Genomic DNA, 20,231 nt, shown 5'->3' with positions numbered 1-20,231 from the left:
GGAATAGGGACCGGGAACCGGGAACAGGAACCGGGAATAGGGCCCGGGAACAGGGACCAGGAACCGGGAATAGGGCCCGGGAACCGGGAATAGGGCCCGGGAACAGGGACCAGGAACCGGGAATAGGGACCGGGAACCGGGAACAGGGACCGGGAACCGGGAACAGGGACCGGGAACTGACATCGGGCACCGGGATCCGAGAACCGGGGACAGGCACCGGGAATCGGCACCGGACATCGACACAGGGCGCCGGCACCTCCACCGAGGACCGGGCACCGGCTCCGGGCACCGGGCACTGGGATCGGATCGGGGAGAGGTCACCGGTACTGGCTGCGGGGCCCCGCCGGGCAGGGAGAGGCGCCGGGGGAAGCGGGACCCCCCGCCCGGCCCCGCCCCGGCCCCGCCCCGGCCCGGCCCGCCGGGGGCACCGGAGCTGCCCCGGTCCCGGCGCCGCGCTCCCCGAGCAGGCAGGTAAGGGCCGGCCGGGCTCTGCCGCCCACCGAGATCAGCCGGCACCTCCCAGCACCTCACGATACTCCCGGTTCCCTCCAGCCCCCCCGGTATCCCTGTTTCCCCCGGTCCGTGGGGGCGGGGGTGCCCGGTGCCGGCCCGTTTCGTGCTGTGTCCCCCCCTCCCCGGTGTCACCGGGCACCGACCTCCCAGATCAGACCCCCTCCCTCGGCACCTCCCGATACTCCCGGTTCCCTCCAGCCCCCCCGGTATCCCTGTTTCCCCCGGTCCGTGGGGGCGGGGGTGCCCGGTGCCGGCCCGTTTCGTGCTGTGTCCCCCCCTCCCCGGTGTCACCGGGCACCGACGTTCCTACCCAGCCCCCTGGGAGCCCCGGGGGTAGAGGAGGGTTTGGGAAGCCCCGAGGGGCGGGAGCTGCCGGGTGGGCAGAGCCCGGGGCCGTTCCCGGCAGCCCCGGGCCGTGCCTCGGTTTCCCCAGGTGGATAAAACACGGGGAAAGGGCGATTTCCCCCCAAATCCCACGGAAATCCGAGGGGGCTGGAAACACCACCGGGTCCGGTGGGTGCTGGTTAACGGGAGAAGGCACCGGAGCCCCTGTCACGGGGCCATCACAGACCCACGTGCGAGGGCAGGGCCGGGTGCCCCATGGCAGCACTTGGCTTCGGGCACTGCCAGTCCCTCCTCCCCTCCCTGCGCTCCAGAGGATGAAATTCCTCCATTCCCGGAGAGACTAATCCCTTTGGAGAGGTCAGATCCCACCCAGAGCACGAGTTGGGTGAAAAACTTCCCAACTCTGACCCATCTCCCTCTGGAGCAGGGAAGGATCTGGGCCATAAACATTCTTTGCTGACCCCAAGCCCAGCACCGGATCCTGATTGTCCCGTGGAGTTTTCTTCCCTCCTGGAGCGACTTTGTCCTCCTGATCCCGGGGTAGGAAGCATGTGATGCCCCCCTGGCCCCCACCGTGGGCCGGACAGACGGAAGGATGGTGGTTTGGCCTCAGTTTCCCCTCTCCCACCCTCTGTTTTCTACTTCCCCATAAGTCCCCGTCTGCTCCAAGTGAAGGGGAAAGGAAGTTGCTGCCAGAGAGAGCAGCTTGATGGCAGCTGGAGAAAGAAAAGGAGGAAATGGAAGGCGAGACAGATGCTTCAAAATAACCCCCCCTTCCTCCTCCTCCTCTTCCTCCTCTCCATGAAATAAACCCCCTTCCTCCTCCTCTTCCTCCCCATTCTTTCCATAAAATAACCCCCATTCCTCCTTCTTCTCTCCATAAAATAACCTCCATTCCTTCTCCTCTTCTTCCTCCCCATTCTCTCCATAAAATAACCCCCATTCCTCCTCCTTTTCCTCCTCCTTCTTCTCTCCATAAAATAACCCCCGTTCCTCCTCCTCCTGCACCTCCTCCTCCTCTTCCTCCTCTCCATACCGCAGCTGCCTCCCCCTGGGGCACAGCAATCCCAGGGGAAATTCCTTGATACGCCACCAGATCCTCAGATCAGCCCCCCAAGATCACCCCCCTTCCCCCCCCCCGTGTGCCAGGATCCCATTCCCACGGGAAGCGCCGCCTGGATTCACCACCACCCACACCCGGGGTTGGCATCGCCGGAGCCCCCTCGGATCGGCCGCCCGGCTCCTTGCACAGACACGTCGGAGCCGCCGGGGCGGATCAGCATTCCCAGGCAAAACCAAAAAAGCTTCTCCTCCTTCCCGTGGGTGCATCTTTGCGGGAAGGAGACTTTGGGGATGGAGGAGCTCAGCTCCCGGTGCCAGAGGTGGCAGGGGCAGTGATCAGTGATGGGGTCGTGCCAAGCGCTCGGTGCCAGTGCGGTGCCGGGCCGTGGCGATGCCCCGCGGCATTCCCGGTCCTCGCTCCGGCCGAGGGTTCATCCCGGCCTTGCCAAGAGCTGAGTTTTGCCTCGGGAGAGGTGTTTACTCAGCGGCTTCCTCTCCGGCCTCACCCCGCTGGGCACACACGCGCCGGATCCGTGGGATCCGTGTGTCAGCCCGGCGGCTCCGGCTGCTCTTTGCACCCATGGCAACGTGCGAGGCGCGGCCTGAGCCCTCCCTCCTCCTCTCTCCCTCCTCCTCCTCCTCCGCTCTCCCTCCACTCTCTCACTGCTCTCCCAGGAGCTGGAGGGGTCACGGATGGTGGGGACAGGCTGCTGGGGCTCTCCGGTTACTTCCCGGCGCTCCCCCCCTGTAATCCAGCGCGGCGGTGTTTAATTAATTAATAGGGGTTGGAGTGGGTGGAAAGCGATGCCAGGGGACGGAGCAGGATCCTATCCACCCCCTTGGCGTTTAGCCAAGGATTCAGGAGGAATGGGAATGCTGGGGTTGCAGAGCCAGAGGTGTTTTCCGAATCGGTGGGAGGAAACAGCCTGTGGGATGGAGGGAAAACCAGGGAGATCTCCACTATTAAATGTTTATCCTGGTTGGGAACTGATGCTTCCGTGTTGGAGGGAACTTGTAGCAAGACACTACGAGTTCCTATGGCCCTGGTGAGGAGGAGGGGAAGAGGAAAAGGAGGAGGAGGAGAAGGCAGAGGTGCCTCTGCTCTGAGCTGGAGCTTTGCAGAGCCTCCCCCTCTGCGCTGCTCCATAAATTATTTAAGTGCTTTCCCTTTCCTGCATGAAATATTCACCTGCTGCCAAGGGAACTGGGGGAATTTGGGGGAGGGGGAGCCCGCTGGTGGGAACCAGGTGATGGGGACAGTCGGGGTGAAGGACTTTTGGGACTGGTAGAAATGATAATTGGGACGGTGTCACTGCTGGATTTGGCCCCTTTCCATAAAGGACCTCCAGCTGGTGCTCACCTTGGCAGCTCTGCCGTGGCCAGTGCTGGTGCCACCGGTGCCAGGTGCCAGCAGGATGACGGGGTCTCGTGTTCCCCTCGAGCTTTAATTGATGCTTGTGCCCAAAATGGTGTGGGAGATGTTTTTTTGGGGGTCCCTGGGGGGCGAGGTCGCAGCCAGGTGTTGGGTGAGGTGCTGCGGGTGCCGTCCCGCTGCGGTGAACACCAAACCACCGGCGGAGGTGGCCACGGCACGAGCCCATCCCCAGGGGAGCACACCCGTCCCACGGCGGGGACACCCTCTGTGTCCTCTCACGGGACATCCCAACCTCCACACCACCGCTGAGGGCTGCAGAACTGCCCCCCCCAGACCTCCAAAATGGGTGGAAACCCCCCCAAAAAGGGCTGGGACTGTCCCCGAAGCCGCCGTGGGCACCGCGGCCCCGCCGCGCTCTTCCGGAGCTGGGAGGGGACTCGGTGACAGCAACACCCGGCTGCTCCTTTTCGGAAGAAGAAGCTGTTTTTTTGAGGGCGTTTTCATTAAAAAAGAAGAAGGGGGTGGAGGGGGGGGGCAACCCAAGCCCTGAGCCGGGCTGGAAACTTCAGCGACAGGAAGGAAGCGAAGTGGGTTATTTCAGGCTCGTGTTTGCTCCTTCGGGGCAAGACTTGCCTCTTCCGCGCGCCGAGAGCAGCCCCTCCGTGAACAATGGGGTCGCGGGGCCCTTCCCGGCAGGAAAACGGCTCGTTCCGGTGAAAATCTCCCTGTTGGTGCTGAGTCAGCAGGTCCCAGTGTGGTGCAGAGGGTGCCCCACGAACCGTCCCGGTGCTGAGCGGGAGCCAACGGGAGGTGAGCTTGGGTCTGCTTGGGGTTAGCAGGGAGCGACCTGTGGAACAGCTCACGGGAGCTGGTTGCATTTTTGGGGTCCCTGTACTGCTTTTGAGGTCCCTAAACCCCTCTGTGCCTCAGTTTCCCCCGGGATGCTCCTTGCCCCAGTTCCCAGCAGGAGAGGGCTGTGGGCGGCCTGGTGTTGTTTGCTGCAGGGAGCAGAGGGTTGATTCCTTATTCCACTTGGCATCTGGGAGCTGTGGGCAGCTCTCAGGAGATGGCACTTCCTATTTTCTGTGGGCTCTGTAGGTGGAGTTTGCTCTTGCTTTATGGCTGTGGTTGCCCAGTGTGGGAATTCCTATTTATCCAGGCACAGCTCCCGGCAGGGAGCCCGGGGCACCCCACAGCAACAAGGGAGGGGACTTTGGGGTGACAAAGCCCTGCTCCTTCTGAAGAGGGTGCCAAAGGAAGTCCCCTTAGAGCCAAGGGAGAGAAGATGGAGCCACGCTGCCTCTTCCTACCCTGCCCGTCCCTCCAGGCTCAGCTCTGGCGGCACCTCCTGGACTCAGCCTTGGCATCAAATGGGCCCGACCCGCCTGGAAGCTGCTGTCACACAACATCTGTGCCGTCATTTTTGTCTTGTCCAGTGCAGGAGCCTCAGCTCGAGGCTCCCGCTGGCACAAGTCGACGCTTTCCCCTTGAAGGAAGCGCTTCCGAAGCTCCGTGTTTTTCCTGAGGGCCGTAAATAACGCTGCAGGCGGCGGCTCACGCGGCGGCTCCGTCACTGCTCCTGTAATTCATGTCCCCACAGAGCCTTGGCTGCCCTTGGGTTCAGGGAGCTGGAGGCTGGAAGATGCTCAGGGAGTCGGGGCCCATCACAGTTGTCCTTGCACAACTGGCTGGGTGAGCCTTGGCTCCACAGGGAGCTGGGATTTGCTCCTGAGAGCCTGGTGTGTGCTCCAGAGTGGTAGGAGCAGGATTGGAGATCTCCAAAGGGGTCTGGGACTGGGTGGCAGCTTGGCCTAGGGGAGACACAGAGCTTCCTGTGGTGGGGACAGACCCAGTTCTGCACCAGAATCCCAGAATGGTTTGGGTTGGAGGGACCTTAAAGCCCATCCAGTTCCACCCCTGCCTTGGGCAGGGACACCTTCCACCAGCCCAGGTTGCTCCAACCTGGCCTTGGACAATTCTGGGGATGGGGCAGCCACAGCTTCTCTGGGCAACCTGTGCCAGGTCCTGCCACCCTCCCAGGGAAGGATTTCTTCTTAATATCCAATCTAAACCTGCTCTCTATCCGTGGCCAATTTATCCCCATCCATCCTCACACCGGCAGCCTCCTTTAGCTGAAATATCTCCTCTCCCCTCCCAGGGGATGTATTTATAGCCTGAGCCCATCCCTTCTCGCTCTGCCAGGCTGTCCATGCCATGTGCAGCCTCTTGCATAAGCAGCCCCAGCTCTGCCCATCCATCCTGGCTCCGGAGCCGGTTGTTTTCCCGCTGTTCTCGCCTCCCGGTGATTTGTAGCTCTGCGGTTTCCCCGGGCCAAGGCGCCTCTCCAGGGTCGGCAGCTCCAGTTTTATTCCGTCACGGCGGCTTCGAGAGCCGCGATCTGCCCGAGGTGATGGATTTGGTCCCGCCGGGACGCGGGAGCCGGGCTGTAGGTGAGGGCTGTAGGTGAGGGCTGTAGGTGAGGGCTGTGTCTCGCTGAATTATTCACCTCCGTGCGACGCCGGAGGGAGCCGAGGCAGCGGCAGAACAAGTCCGAGCTCGTGTGGGTGGATCAGGGCAGTGCCAGGGAGAAGGGCTCCCACAGAAATCAGCGGGTGCCGCAAACCGGCCGCGCCGCTCCGGCCCCGCCGAGCGCCGGGGTGGATGCGGCACGAGGCCGCGGGGGTGACTCAGCTGTCACCTGGGCTGTCCCCGGCTCACCCCGCAGGAAGTGAGTCAGGGTTTAAGGAAGGAAAAATGTTGAAGGGATGGGGCAAGAGCCCTTCCTGCCCCGGGAGCGGGGCGGCACCGGGCGCAGGAGGGAGCCGGGGATGGAGGGTCACGGGCGGTGCTCAGGTAGGGACGCCTCGCTCGCTGTTGGTTCTCCACAGGGGTTTGGGAGAGGGAAGGTGGGAACACCCCTCAGCTCATCCCACCATCCAGAGCCGGGGTGTGAGCTCAGCTCTTGCCTGCCCTGGCACCCAGCAGCTGCCTCGGTCTGGCTGTTGGCTGGAGGTGCTTTTTCTCCTGCCAAAAGGCTGCGTGGGAAGGTGAGGAATGATAGAGCCATGGAGTGGTTTGGGTTGGAAGGGACCTCAAAGCCCAGGCCTGTTCCACCCCCTGCCATGAGCAGGGACACCTCCCACTAGCCCAGCTTGCAGGTGGTGTGGGGATGAGCGCAGAGTGTGGTCTGACCCCCATGTGCCTCTTGCCCTCACAGAGATGGACACCTTCAGCACCAAGAACCTGGCCCTGCAGGCCCAGAAGAAGCTCCTGAGCAAGATGGCCACCAAAACCATCGCCAACGTCTTCATCGACGACACCAGCAGCGAGATCCTGGACGAGCTGTACCGGGCCACCAAGGAGTACACCCACAACCGCAAGGAGGCCCAGAAGATCATCAAGAACCTCATCAAGATCGTGATGAAGCTGGGCGTGCTGTACCGCAACGGGCAGTTCAGCCCCGAGGAGCTGCTGGTGATGGAGCGGTTCCGCAAGAAGGTCCACACCTTGGCCATGACGGCCGTCAGCTTCCACCAGATAGACTTCACCTTCGACCGCAGGGTCATGTCGGGGGTGCTCCTGGAGTGCCGGGACCTGCTGCACCAGGCCGTGAACGGGCACCTGACGGCCAAGTCCCACTCCCGCATCAACCACGTCTTCAACCACTTTGCGGACTACGAGTTCCTGTCGGCGCTCTACGGGCCCTCCGAGCCCTACCGCACCCACCTGCAGAGGATCTGCGAGGGGGTCAACAAGATGCTGGAGGAGGACAACATCTGAAGGCTCTTGGCAGCTGGGCTCTGCCTCCTGGGAGGGCGGAGTGGGGCTGTTTGCCTGCTCTGAGCACCGCCAGGCTCGACGGCCCCTCCTCCTCCTCTGCAGCGCTCGCTCGTTTTCCCCTCGTTTCTACAGGAGACTGGACATCTTGACTTTTGCCCACCCCTTGCCCAGGGGGCTTCAAAGCCCTCCCTGCGCTGGGCCGAGTCCTCTCTGGGGGATCCTGGGATTTTGGGCTCCTGCTGTACAGTTTGATTTCCTTTGCCCACCAAGTGTCCTTAGCTCAGAGTCCGAGGACTCTGAGCCTTGAACTCTGTCGTAACCCTCTGGGGGGAAAACCAAAGCGAAGCCTGGTGGTGTGTAACACCTCTGAAAGGGGTGTCTGAGCAGGTGGGATGTTGCTGGTTGTGAGACCCCCTTCCTGGAGGGTTGTGGGGCTCCGTGGTTTTCCTTCAGCAGCTCCATAACACCGTGGGAGCAAATCATGGTGCAGAGTGTTGCTGCCCAGGATGGGAAGGTGTGGGCTTTGCTCTCCTCAAAGACAAGTCCCTGAGAGGAGGAGGATCCCACCTCACCTGGACAAGGGAGCTGCTCCTTCCCTGCATCCCAGGTACCATCTGAGCCCCAGCTCCCCACCAGCCTCCCATGACTGTCACGGCTCTGACGCCGCCCTCGGTGGTTCTCCGAAGTTCTCCGTGGGATTTCATCCATTTTCCACTTTGTCTGAGTGATGGTTGTTCTTTTTTTAGCAAACTCTGTAGCCCTGATGAGTTATTTAAATAAACTCACCTGTTTGGCCTGGGAGCTCCTTGGGGTTGTTCCAGCGGTGGGTGACAGCGATGAAATGAGCCCTGGGGACAGCTGGGTTTGTCCTTTGGATGGTGGTGGCTCTCTGTGACCTGGGGTTTGTACTCCCTGGCTCCCTGGCTGGGCTGTCCCTGCTCCGTGGCACAGCAGCTCCTGGATTTTCATGGCCAGAGCTGAACCAGTGGAACAAACGGGGTGTTAAACCCAGCATAAAACAGCAGCAAAGGTCTGGGATCCTGGGGGGAGCAGAGAACTGGGGGTGTTCAGCCTGGAGAAGGATCCAGGGAGACCTTAGAGTCCCTTCCAGGGCCTAAAGGGGTTCCAGAAGAGCTGGAGAGGGACTTCGGACAAGAGATGGAGGGACAGGACACAGGGAATGGCTTCAAAGTGAAAGAGGGGAAATTTAGATGGGATATTGGGAAGGAATTCCTGGCTGTGAGGGTGGGGAGGCCCTGGCACAGGTTGGGCAGAGAAGCTGTGACTGCCCCATCCCTGGAAGTGTCCAAGGCCAGGTTGGAGCAACCAGTGGAAGGTGTCCCTGCCCATGGCAGGGGGTGGCAGTGGGTGAGTTTTAAGGCCCCTCCAACCCAAACCATTCCGAGATTCTGTGCAATCCTGCACCCAGCAGACACCCACACGTGCTCCTCTGCATCCCCACATCCCCTGGCTGCTCAGCAGGAGCCAAAAAGCACAACCCTGACAGCAGGAGGCCGTGGGTGACTCCGCAGAGTTGGAACTCTCGGAGCGGGGACGCGCCGGCTGCCGCCGCTCCCAGCACGACAATCTCTGCTCTGAACACTGAAAACTGCCCTTTTAGCACACAAGGCACCACACAGTCCCAGCTGGCCTTATCTCCACGACCTTCTTGTGCCTCCTGTTCCGTGGGATGTGTCCGGGCACGGGCGGCTGCCGGAGCTCGGAGCGGCTCCGGGGCTCCCGCTCGCCGCTCCCTCCCCACTGCTGGCTCCAGGCACTGATAACTTTCAGCCTTAAAAGATTATAAATAAAGAGAAATCAAGCCCCCCATCTCTGTCATTTCACAGCCCTGGCTCCAGCAGTCACAGATAATTGCGTGGCACAGCTCGGGGTGGGGGTAAAGCACATTCACAGGACCCATCCGGGTGTTGGTACCAGGGGGAAGTGGCCTCTGAGAACAATTCCTGTGCTCCCTGAGCTGGTGGCAGCTGTCAGGTGTGTGCTGGAGAGGAGCCAGAGCTGGAAACCACGGGCAGACGTGGTGAGATGGGGCTGAGGGACACGCTGGCAGCCAGAAATGCTTTGCTGGTCTCTTCTCGAGGTGCATTTTGGTGCCAGCTCCTTGGTCACATGAGCCCCACTCATGGCTGTTCCCTTTGTCCCCATGATTTCCTACACCCCAGGCCCACACTTAACCCCCCCAAACTCCTGGCACCAGCTTCTCTTCACATCCAGGTGTCTAAGCTGAGCCTTCTCCCCCACAGCAAACACTCACCTCACCCCCAAATCCTTCCCTTTTTGTCCCAGGGAAGCCCTGGAGAGCAGATTCTCTGCCAGAAGAACCATCTCACAGCCTGGGTTTCCCATCCCAACCCTGGGAAATGAGTCCCTTTGCTCTGGTTCCCTCCAAGTGACTGGTTTAAACAGCAGAAGGGTCAGAGACCTGCAAAATGCAGCTCAGAGCACAGGGGGGAGCACACTGGGGACACTCCTGGGCCCTGCAGGTCACCCACAGGTCCATAAAGTGACACACAGAGGAGAAAAATGCATTTCAGAACAGCCTGGAGAGCAGAGCTTGTAAAACTCCCAGTGCAAAGCACACCCAGACTGACAAAAAAACAGGGAACTGCCCCAAAAATGGGCAAAGCACCTACCAGTGATCACAACCATCAAAAGGGATCAAAGGTGACAGTGCAAACTGACAACTGCAGCCTTGTTGTCACATGCTGGGGCTCTCTTTGGCTGGGCAGAACCCCCACAAACCCTCTGCAGCCCCCCAAAATTCCCGTGGGCTCCTCCTGGCTGAGCAAACCCTGAAGGTCCATCCAGCTGGGAAGGGCAGGAGTGAGAGAGCAGAGCAACCTCAGGCCAGAGCACGCTGCTTCATTGCTTTATTTGTGCTGGATTTACACAGGAAAGGGATTGCACATTCCCTGTTATTACTCTAGATAAGAAAAAAAAAAAAATCACTTTTCCTGTAGGTATAAAACAGTCTTGTGGTTGTGCTGAGACGTGGAAGTGCTGCTTGGATTGATTCCTGGTTGTGTCAGAATAAGCTGCTCTGCCTTCCCCCCCATCCAAGCCATCCCAGCCCAGCTCTGGCAGGTCCAGGGCATCCACCCCAGGGATGATCTCTCCATAAAGAGTCTCAAGAGAGCTTTGGCCAACTCCATCCTCTCCTCCTCCCTAAATGAATTATTTCCTCCTGCCACGCTGGTGGAGGGAGAAATCCCATCTCCCCTCCAGAGGCTACAGAGTTAACAACTTCCCTTCAGCAAACCCTGCTTAAATCCAGCCACTCACTTATCTTCCTGCACTGCTCTTCCCAGCAAGGGAGATAAGGAGCCCCCTGTGCCACATTCAGCAGATCAGCCAAGCAGGAGGAGGGCCCAGAATGGCTGCCTGTGGATCAGGAATCTCCAGGGAGGTTTCCAGCTGCAAAAGCACGTTGTTACTCTGACACAAGACAGAATTAAATGTGCCCTCTCACACCTCCAAGCCCCACTCGTGTCGGACCCCAGCACGTTTCAGTATTGAAAAACAGGAAAGTTTGGCCAACCCCAAAAAGAAAAACAAAAAAAAAACCCCTCATTTAAACCAGGAATCTTCTTTTCCTGCCACGTCCTTCTGGCCAAAACACCCTGCCCAGGGCTGGCCTCGGGGGTCACAGCTCGTCACGGGGTGTTTTTGCTACAATCATGAGCTTGGACAGTTCAGAACGGAACTTGCCTTCCCTGTGAGACACTGGAGAGAGAGGGAGAGAGAGAGAGAGAACAAGCACAGGATCAACAGATGGGAAAGCACAAACAAAACAGCCCAAAAAAAGCACAGAGGCACGAACAAAACAGCCCTGCTGGGTCCCTTCCAGGGTGGGGAAGGCAGCGAGTCTGGGCACTGAACTTCCTCCTCCTGCACGTGACAGGCTGGTGGGATAAACCCTCCTTCCTCCACCTCCCTGAGCTGGAATGGGAGCCCCAAACCCCTGCTGCCAGTTCTCCAGAGCACTGCACCCCTGGCACTGTCCTCCCACACGTTGCCACCTGTCAGTGTATGGGATTGAAGCTTAAACTGCCTCCCACAGCACCCCCTTCCTCACACGGTTCCCTCGGTCACAGACCTGTTGTTTCGGTGACTTCAAACTCTTCCTGTTTTAAGGGGATGTCGTTCTGGGCACCCACAGCAGCTTGAGACTGAAACAGGAAGGAAGAAGGTGTGAGAGGGTTGAGGCAATCCAAGGAGTTACAGCCTTCAAACCGAACAAACAGCAGCACATTTTGGGGGGAAAAAAATAAAAATAATAAAAAAAAAAAGAACGGATTTGTGAGCTGTGTGGAGCGAAAGAATTACGTCCACGAAGGAAATCTGCAGGAAAATCTCTGCCTGTTTTTCCATTTCCTATTAAAGCACAGACTGGTGTCCTTGGGGTGATGGAAAACCTCACCCCTAAAGGCTGGGAAATGGAAGAAGGAGCCAGACAAAACCACCCAGAGAGGTTTTATTTACTTTGTCACACGCGATTTGTTGAGGTGATCCAAGACTCCCGCTGTGCTGTGCCTTTTGGAGCCCCCCCTTCCCAGCAAACCCACGGATTTGAGGGGGCAGAAACACAGTGGTGCAGAGGAGCCCACCTGCAGCCCCTCTCCTGCCTGCCACCAGTCTCTAATTCGGGACGTGCTGGAGCACATTTCATTGCACAGATGTCTAATAAATGTTTTCCGTGCCTAATTCATGTTTTATAGCAGCCTCCCACACTCCTGCTTCCCAGGGATCAGCTGGGACTTACATAAGCCATGGCATACTCTATCTTGGCTCCTTTCACTTCAGCTTTAAACTGGGTAAAGAAGAGATAAGACTTCCCCTGGGGCCTGAAACAAGAAAGCAGAGCCTTTGTCAGCGGCAGAGAGGGTGGAGGTGCAGAGGAGTGAAGGATTCCCAGCTCCCTCCCTCCCTCCCTCCACAGCCACCTCTGGATCTCCTGCAGCTCCATCCAGCGCTGAGGGTGGGAGAGGGGGACACAGAATGTTTATAAACCAACGCTGGGAGAAGAGCCCAGCAGAGCCACAGCACCCCTTGGGAGAGGAAAACCCTCCCTGCTGGGAGGCAAATCCACCTGGGAAGCAGAATCCCTGTCCCACATCCCCCCTGCCTGGCTGCTGCTTTGGCTGAGGTTACACAGAACAAACCTCCAGATGGAGCAGGAGAAGAGCCCGTTGTCCTCGCTGATCCCAACGTTCATCTGCCATTGCTGCAGAGGGAAAGGTCCAAACAGTCACTGGGGGGAAGAGCCTCGTGCTCCCTGCACGGCCCCGGGGCCACTGACCCCCCCTCCAGCTGAAGGATGAGCTCCAGCAGCCCTAAAATAACACAACAGTCCCTCTGGCACCAAGCTCAGGGCCTGGTGGCTCTCTGTCCTCTCCACAATCCCATCAGTGCTGTCACAGAAAAGAGTTTAAAAGTCTTATTTCCTTTTAGGCTAAAAAATGAGGACCTGGTTGAGACAGGGTTTGCTGATAACAAAGTACAACCAAAAAACCTTCCAGCCTCCCAGAGGAGGCAGGAGTTACTCCTGCAAGGTCCTTCCCACCAACTGGGGTGTGAAAACGTCACTCCCAGTTCTCCAGAGACATCCAGCACGGAGATTTGTTAAGTCACAGAATCCCAGACTGGTTTGGGTTGGAAGGGATCTTAAATCTCATCCCATTCCACCCCCTGCCACGGGCAGGGACACCTCCCACTATCCCAGGTTGCTCCAACCTGGCCTTGGGACACTTCCAGGGATGGGGCAGCCACAGCTTCTCTGGGCAACCTGTGCCAGGGCCTCCCCACCCTCCCAGGGAGGAATTCCTGCCCAGTATCCCATCTATTCCTGCCCTCTGGTAGTGGGAGGCCATTCCCTGTGTCCTGTCCCTCCAGACCCTTGTCACAGTCTCCTTACAACACACAAAGGACACTTTTGGTGCAGGGAGCAAATCCAACACGTTCCACACAGTGCTGGAAAAGGTGCAACCACCCTTCCCCACAGCTCCCTGTCCCTGGAATCAGCTCTTCCCAAAGGAAACCGGTTTCCCCCCTCCGTGCAGGGACTGGGACTGGGGAAGGGCAGGGTTTGCCCAGCTCACCTCGTTGGTCCCTCCCTGGGATGAGTAGGTGAAGGTGCAGCTGTAATCCCCCTGCCAGGAGAGAGGGACGTGAGCTTAAGCAGGACCCTCTCTTCCACAGAATCAAGGAATTCTTCAGGTTGGAAAACACCTCCGAGACCATCGAGTCCAACCATTCCCCCAGCACTGCCAAGGCCAACACCAACCCAACGTCCCCAAGTGCCACATCCACCAAGCTCTTACATCCCTCCAGGAGTGGGGACTCCACCACTGCCCTGGGCAGCTGTGCCAGGGCTGGACAGCCCTTCTCATGGAGAAATTTCCCTAATATCCAACTAAACCTCCCCTGAGCCGCTCCCTCTCGTCCGGGGTTTGGGGTGAGGACTCGTGTCCTGGGGGGCCCAGGGACCTGCAGCCCCTTCTCCTTGCTGAGCCTCCTCCCCATGGGGACTTTCTTTCTTTGAGACCCCCTTCCCTTGGCAACCCCTCCCTGCCCTTGGGATACTTCATCCCTTTGGAAACCCGCCCTTGGGGACCATTATCCATGGCAGGCTGCCTTCCCTGGGGACCTCCTCGCTGCAGAGACTGTCCCACCTTGGGGACCTCCTTCTGCTGGAGACCCCCACTTGGGGGAACCCCAAGTCCTTGGGGACCCCCATTTCTGTGGGGGCTCCCTCTCTCCATAGGGAACCCTTCTTCTCCCTGGGAGCCTCCTGCCTTTGGAGGTTCCCTTCCTCGTGGTCCCCTCTCCTCCCTGGGGACCCCCTCCCCAGCCCCTCTGGAGATGCACCCTCCCTTGGAGACCCCCTTTCTCTGTGGGATCCCCCTGCCTCAGGAGCCTCCCCTGTGGATCCCCCCTCTTCCATGGCATCCCTTGCCCTTAGAGCCCCTCCCTGAGGACCCCTGGGGGACCCCCTTTTTCATGGGGACCCTCCCTCTTGCCCCTTTGGAAACCTCCCGATCCACTGGGGACCCCCCTTTGCCCTGGGCTCCTCCTGCCTTTGGAGCCCCCCTTGGGGACTCTTCTCTCCTTGAAGAACCCCCATCTTGGGGTCTCCCCTTCTCCTGGGCTCCCTCCGGCCATTGCAGCCCCTGTTGGTGCCTCTTTCTCCCGGGGATCCCCCGGCCATTGCAGCCCCCCTTGGTGCCCCCTCTCCCCCCGAGGACACCCGCCCCCCCGTTCTCCCTGTGCCCCCCCGGCCATTGCAGCCCCCCTTGGTGCCCCCCCTCCCCCTGGGGACCCCCCCCTCTCCCTGTGCCCCCCCGGCCATTGCAGCCCCCCTTGGTGCCCTCCCTCCCCCGGGATCCCCTCCCTCAAACACCCACCCGGACCCCCCACACTGGTCCCGCCCCCCCCTTCGCATCCAGCCAATCCCCGCGGCGGGAGGCGTGAGCGACGTGGTTCACAGCCAATCAGCGCGAGGCGCGTACCCCTCTCCGCACCCGCTCCCTCCCTCTCCTCCCTGCCGACTGCTCACCAGGCTCCGGGAGAAGGAGTGAACCTCTCCGCCGGGTCGCACGTCGAACCCGACCGAGCCCGGTTCCGCGCCCGGTTCCGCGGCCGCCCGGGCCGCCAGGCATAGCAGGGCAGCGGGGACAAGCGCGGCCCACGCCCGCCGGCCGCTCCTCCCTGTGGGCGCCGCCATCTTGGAAAGGAAGCGCAGGCTACGGCGGGCGGGAGGGGTCAGCGCGCGGCGGCGGCGGCGCCATGGCCGCCATGTTGGGTGAGGGCAAGGGGTGTGGGCAGGGGAAACCTGGGGGGACACGGGGACAGGGGACAAGGGGACGGAGGGCTGTGGGGACGGACAGGAGAACACCGCGACAAGGGGCTGTGGCGTCAGGGGACTACAGAGACAAGGGACCACAGGGACAGGGGGCTGTGGGAACAGGGGGCAAGGGGGACAGTGGGACAGGGGGCTGTGGGAACAGGGGGACAAGGGGGCCATGGGGACAAGATGAGCATTATGGTCCTTTCCAACCCAAACCATTCCACATGGATTCCAAGACAAGGACAATTAACCATGCCACTTTTAATTGCTTCTTGCTGCACTCGAAGAAAAGCCCCATTTCCAGAAGGAAACAGCCGTGGGAGCTCAGCTGGGGCGGGGGGGGGGCTCTCCTGGCTCAGGGCAGGGGGTAACTGGCCTGGTTGGCCACCCCACACTGGTTGCCGGCGTCCTTCAGCAGGAACATGTAGCCCTGCTCTCCCCACCTCTCTGTCCAGCTGCAGGAAAAGACAGGAGTGAGCTCCTCCTTGATCCCAGGCACAGGGAACAGCCCTGGCTCGAGGAGAGACAAGGAGGAGAACCAGAGCCCCCAGAGGCCCCATGGGACGGGGCCACGGGTTAGTGCTGGCCTTGGCAGAGCAGGGTTAGTGGTTGATCTTAGAGGGCTTTTCCGACCTAGATAACCCCACGATTCTGTGGTGTGGGGGCGGGAGGGGCAGCGGGTTTGGGGGGACACGCTCAGCCCTCACCTGTTCTTTAGGATCCAGTAGCTGAGGTTGTGCCCACCCATCCGGGTTGTGCCGTAGCCCACGGCCAGCATGGCGTGGTTCGTTCTCCAGCTGCCAGAGCCGCAGCCGAAGATGCCTGGGAAGAGCAGAGCTGTGCTGAGCCGGGGGCTGGCCCTGCTCCCTTCTCCTCGGGGTGGTGGGTCCCATTCCCCTGGGGAAGCTCAGCAGCCCAGCCCTGCCTCAGTTCACCCCCCCACGCCACAGGGAGCACACGGTACCCGACTTGTAGAAGCGAAAGGAGCTGGCATCCACCGACACCGACACCGGGCCCACGGTGGCCACCGCCTGCGCCAGGGCCTCCTCACTGCCCTGTGCCACCCTCACGAAGCCGGAGCAGTTGGCCGCCTTGTCCCGGGGGTTGTATCGGCAGCGGGAGTTGTCCTGAGAGCGGGAGGGTGTCACCACGGCCGGGACACGCCGGCACTGCTCTGCCCTGCCCCGGGTGCCCCGCTGTCCCTCACCGTGCCCACGTAGGGGTAGACACGCTCCGAGTTGAGGCCGCCGTTGTCGTGCACGTACTGGAAGGCCTGTTCCATGTGGCCACCGCAGCAGCCGCGGTTGCCCAGCTTTTGGGTGCAGTCGATGAGGTTCTGCTCGCTCAGCACCACCAGCTTCCCCGTCCGCTTGAACATCAGCCCCTCCAAGGCCCCCGTGGCACTGAACGCCCAGCAGGACCCGCAGAACCCCTGGGTGAGGTGGGAACCGCAAGGAGGGGGTCACAGCACTGCCCCAAAACCCCCCAGGCAGGGATGCTGTGGCCCCCCCAGTGCTGGTCTCAGCTACAAAGTCACCATGGCCAAAACTACGGGAGCTGCTCCTTAGGGTTGTCCAGAGGATTTGGGGGGATTGGGAGGATGCTGCTGCTCGATTCTGCTGCCCAGACTCCCACAGCCCCGGTCAGACCCCCCACCCTGTGCCCACCTGGTTCTTCACGGGTGTCACATAGCCCTTGGCCCGCCAGTCCACTCTCACTGGGGTCTTCAGGGTCTCTGAGGCTCGGAAGACCCGCCCTGGCTCCTCCTGCTGCGCTGGGATGAAGCCGTTCAGGAGCCGCTTAAACTCCTCGTTTGTCTGCAGGTCACCAAAGGAAAACCCGTGGGATGCCAAGGGTGCCCCCCTGGCAGCACCACAGGGCCCCACCAGCCACTGACCCCCAGGAAGCAGCCCGGCCCCAGAGGCACCTGCAGCTCCCTGTGGAACAGGCTGGGGGTACCCAGTCCCTGGATCAAGGCCTGGGTACACCAGGGGGTCTCTGATCCCAACATCCAGCCCTGGGTGCTCCAATGGGTCCCCAATCCCCAGATCAAGCCCTGGGTGCACTGAGGGATCCCTAATCCTCAGATCCAACCCTGGGTGCTCCAAGAGGTCTCTGATCCCCCAGATCAAGCCCTGGGTGCCCCAGGGGATTGCTGATCCCCTGATCCAGCTTGGAGTGCACTGAGGGGTCCCCAATCCCCAGATCAAGCCCTGGGTGGCCCAAGAGGTCTCTGATCCCCCGATCCAGCCCTGGGTGCTCCGAAGGGTCCCCAGGGAAGGTGTCAGCAGGTACCAGGTCCCCGAAGTGGTTCATGGCCAGGCGGTAGCTGTGCTTCCCCTGCGCCTCCTCCCAGTTGTGCTGCTGGATGTGGTGCAGGTTCTTCTCCCAGATCTGCCTGCGGAAGGTCTCATCCTCCTGCCACAAGGATCAGAAGGATCGGGAATGTCCCCTGGGAGCGTGGGGACACACAGGATGTGGGTGCACACGGGCGGCTCTGGGTGAGATCCTCCAGAACCGACCTCAGCACGTGCTGGGAGGTTTGAGGGCAGCAGGACCTACCCCTGGATACTCCTTGGCATGGAGACTCTTCCACTCTTCCCAGGCCTCCTCCAGGGCGGGATCCGGGGCGGCGGCGCAGCCCAGCAGGGCCAGCAGCACCCCCAGAGTCACAGCCAGGGCTCCCAGCTGGGGGGACGGCGAGAGCGGGGTCAGGAGAGCCCCAGGCTGGGCCCTGGGAGCAGTTCCAGCCTGGATTAGAGGAGAGGGGGGAGGCAGGGAAAGGCAAACAGAGCGGCCGAGCCAGAGGGAAGAGTTGGTTCCATCAGCTGGGTCAGCTCCTGAGCGGCCTCGCTGCTGTTTAACAGGAGCTTTAGGAGGTCTCAGCCGCCCTTTGGGTGGCATTTAACTGTCCTTTCTGGGAGAGGAAGGAGCAGCTTTGGGAGAGAGCAGAGCCTGGACGGTGGGAGGAGGCAAATCCCGGCAGAAGGGCAGCGAGGGCGGCAGGGATGGGGCTGGTTGTCCCCCCGAGCACCCCACGGCCTCTCCCTGTTCCTTATGTGCAAAATCCCGCTGGTTTCCTCCACCACTGGATTGTCCCTCTTTTTTGCCCTTCCCACACCGTCTCTCCCAGCACCACCAAGGAGCAGGGTGAATGACCCTCCCCAGGAACTCAGCACCAGCAGGATGGGGCCCCAAGCAAAAGGACAAGGGGTCATGTCTGGACCCCTCTGGAGCAGGGTCTGTGTGTTCACGGGGGACAACCCAACACAAGGGGGGAACAAGAGGATCTCCAGGGTCCCTTCTAACCCCAACCATTCTGTGATTCCACGATCCCAGCTCCAACCCAGAGAGGCTTTGGGACCCGAGGCAGAGCCCAGCAGAGCAGGAGCTGCGATGACCCAACTGGATGGAGCTGTTTTCACTGGAAATGCCCCAGAAATCCGCACCAGCCTCCAAGAGAGCGGCTGGAGATGGAACCAGAGAGAGGAGGTTTCTCTCCAGAGGCTGAGAAGCTGCTGCTCCACACCCAGGCCTGAAGCCTCCCATCTGTCCTGGGGTGCCTGTGTGGACGTGCTCCACCAAAATCCCTCCGTGAGGATTTTCCAAGATCAATTTACACCCTTTCTTTCGGCCAGCACAGACACACACGGCCCGGCCCAGCCCAGCCCCTTCCACCACAGCCCCCTGTGCCTTCCCTGGATACTCCACATCTCCCTCTGGGGGACCCTGGGATTTCTGAGCCACTCCAGGTATTTTGGGGGTGCTGCCTGCACGGCCCAGGCCAGAGATCAAATGCCTGAGACACCCCCAGCCCCCCAGAGTTTCCACTGACGTGGCTCTCCGAGAGCGAGAGCCGCCGTCGCACCTTTATCCCGCCCGCTCTGGGAATGGAGATGCCGGGGAGTTTTCCGTGAGAGCATCTTTCAGGGCAAGGAGTGACTTTTCTGAGCTAATTCTGTAGCTCGAGGAGCGAGTTTTGTTTTAAAAATAAGCCCTCGAGAACATCTGTTCTCCCTCCACGTCCTCCACCTAAAAATAAAGCCCCGCAGGGCGGGTTTTTGCGGGAGAAATGCCTCCCGAGCCGCTCTCGAGTCCCAAATTCTTGAGGAAGAGTCGTTTTTGCCCAGTTTCCCCAGCACCCGCCGCTTCCTCCCCGTCGTTACTGCTCAGGAAATTATCTCAACTTCATCCTCCAGCTGCAAATCCTCCACCCAGCACACCCAGCTGCTCCCTATTCCCACTACCTTTCCCTCGGGATGTCGGGGCGGGGACCTCCCACATCATTTGTATTTCAATCCCCCGACAGAGCCTGTTCCATATGGAATAGCTCAGGATTGCGGGAGGCAGATTTCCCACTTAATTCCTCTCGGGATTCTTCAGCCCCCCCAAAAGGAGACAAGCAACCCCTCTTTAGGGCTCCAAACAATCCTGCAGCGAGCTGGGGGGGATCAGAGGAGCCGACAGATCTGCAAACTCTTCTAGACAAGAGCGTTTTAAAGACATTTTAAGAAACACTTGGCTTTTCGGGGACAGGAAAAAAGCAGTTTAAATTAAGACTGGAAAGCAACAACCCCTGCAAAAATAAAGCTTCTTACCATCCTCAGGCACCCACCCGGCTGTGAGGGTGGCAGGGAGGGGGGGAGCAGCTTTGCTGGCTGCAGGTTGCTCTTAAAGACCCTTCAAGAGAGCTGCAACTTTCCCTCCATCACGTCCCTCCTTCCGCCCCTCCGACCTCAAAACCCGCATCCGGGGCTGGGTTGTAGAAGCCAAACAACAAACTGCAAGAATCGGGACAATTATTTGGGCACGGGGACAAGAAGGGGTCGGGGAGGGGGAGATGTGCTCCCAGTTGTCTTCAGGAGACAAAATGCTCCAGCTGTAAGAAGCTTTGCATTTAAAACAAGCCTCAGGCAGCATCCTCAGGGCATTAACAGAGGGCTAATTAATGCCTGGCTCCCGTGGAGGAGGCAAGGCCAGGTTTGGGAAGCTTTGAGGGCGAGCAGAGGCAGGCCCAGCTCTGCAAAAAGCAGCTCCTGTGGGATCCAGCGTGGGATCAGAGCCCCTAAATCCCACGGGAGGGATGTGGGGTGTGGGGTGAGGTGCCCACCCCCAGCCAGGAACACAGCCCAGGATTCCCAGTCCTCAGTTGCTGGGATTGTGCTTCCCCCGAGGAACATCAGGGGATTTAATATTCTCTCCACTGCTCGGCACAGAAAGGAACAGAGCACTTGGCTTTCACCAGAGCCACTCTGGCTGTGGGAGCAGCTGCCATTCCCTCCCGCCCCC

At 60.3% G+C, this 20,231-nt stretch overlaps 3 protein-coding genes across 5 annotated transcripts; 1 reads left to right on the top strand and 2 right to left on the bottom strand.

Annotated features, from left to right (window-relative positions):
* TNFAIP8L1 (TNF alpha induced protein 8 like 1) lies at window positions 1–7,876 on the top strand. 2 transcript variants are annotated; one of them, XM_027724559.2, is made up of 2 exons: window positions 1–471; window positions 6,513–7,876. In XM_027724559.2, the coding sequence occupies exon 2, from the start codon at window positions 6,515–6,517 to the stop codon at window positions 7,073–7,075; it is 561 nt and encodes a 186-aa protein (XP_027580360.1). In that variant the 5' UTR covers window positions 1–471; window positions 6,513–6,514; the 3' UTR covers window positions 7,076–7,876. The 2 variants fall into 2 exon arrangements, with proteins under 2 accessions (XP_027580360.1, XP_027580359.1); XM_027724558.2 differs by lacking the exon at window positions 1–471 and adding an exon at window positions 3,494–4,105.
* Window positions 7,877–9,942: 2,066 nt separating this feature from the next.
* Window positions 9,943–14,858, bottom strand: MYDGF (myeloid derived growth factor). Its single transcript, XM_027724563.2, has 6 exons — window positions 14,652–14,858; window positions 13,195–13,245; window positions 12,259–12,320; window positions 11,859–11,940; window positions 11,193–11,265; window positions 9,943–10,819 (listed from the first exon to the last, which is right to left on the bottom strand). Exons 1-6 carry the CDS (start codon window positions 14,817–14,819, stop codon window positions 10,740–10,742), a joined length of 516 nt encoding a protein of 171 aa, XP_027580364.1. The 5' UTR covers window positions 14,820–14,858; the 3' UTR covers window positions 9,943–10,739.
* A 344-nt stretch (window positions 14,859–15,202) lies between these two features.
* On the bottom strand, window positions 15,203–20,209 carry LOC113989698 (procathepsin L-like). Of its 2 annotated transcripts, XM_027724525.2 has the most exons (8): window positions 19,541–20,209; window positions 17,505–17,693; window positions 17,238–17,360; window positions 16,610–16,759; window positions 16,150–16,374; window positions 15,907–16,069; window positions 15,650–15,764; window positions 15,203–15,397 (listed from the first exon to the last, which is right to left on the bottom strand). In XM_027724525.2, exons 1-8 carry the CDS (start codon window positions 19,541–19,543, stop codon window positions 15,298–15,300), a joined length of 1,068 nt encoding a protein of 355 aa, XP_027580326.2. In that variant the 5' UTR covers window positions 19,544–20,209; the 3' UTR covers window positions 15,203–15,297. The 2 variants fall into 2 exon arrangements, with proteins under 2 accessions (XP_027580326.2, XP_027580325.2); XM_027724524.2 differs by having other exon boundaries at window positions 17,505–20,209.
* Between the last annotated feature and the right edge of the window lie 22 nt (window positions 20,210–20,231).

This window comes from Pipra filicauda, unplaced genomic scaffold (assembly GCF_003945595.2).
Source record: "Pipra filicauda isolate LSUMZ 115617 unplaced genomic scaffold, ASM394559v2 scaffold285_size1263560_pilon, whole genome shotgun sequence".
Lineage (NCBI taxonomy): Eukaryota > Metazoa > Chordata > Aves > Passeriformes > Pipridae > Pipra > Pipra filicauda.
Note: the sequence above shows the minus strand (reverse complement) of the source record. Positions and strands in the feature narration are given on the sequence as shown.

Excerpts from the sequence above, each read along its gene's own strand:
- TNFAIP8L1 (XM_027724559.2), top strand. The coding sequence starts at position 6,515 with ATGGACACCTTCAGCACCAAGAACCTGGCCCTGCAGGCCCAGAAGAAG.
- MYDGF (XM_027724563.2), bottom strand. The coding sequence starts at position 14,819 with ATGGCGGCGCCCACAGGGAGGAGCGGCCGGCGGGCGTGGGCCGCGCTT. Across the intron at positions 13,246-14,651 it reads ACTCCTTCTCCCGGAGCCTG|GGGGATTACAGCTGCACCTT; the intron begins GTGAGCAGTCGG and ends CTCTCCTGGCAG. Across the intron at positions 11,266-11,858 it reads TAGAGTATGCCATGGCTTAT|TCTCAAGCTGCTGTGGGTGC; the intron begins GTAAGTCCCAGC and ends TTCCTGTTTCAG.
- LOC113989698 (XM_027724524.2), bottom strand. The coding sequence starts at position 17,846 with ATGCCACCCAAAGGGCGGCTGAGACCTCCTAAAGCTCCTGTTAAACAG. Across the intron at positions 17,361-17,504 it reads ATGCCAAGGAGTATCCAGGG|GAGGATGAGACCTTCCGCAG; the intron begins GTAGGTCCTGCT and ends TCCTTGTGGCAG. Across the intron at positions 16,070-16,149 it reads TCTACCCCTACGTGGGCACG|GACAACTCCCGCTGCCGATA; the intron begins GTGAGGGACAGC and ends TCCCGCTCTCAG.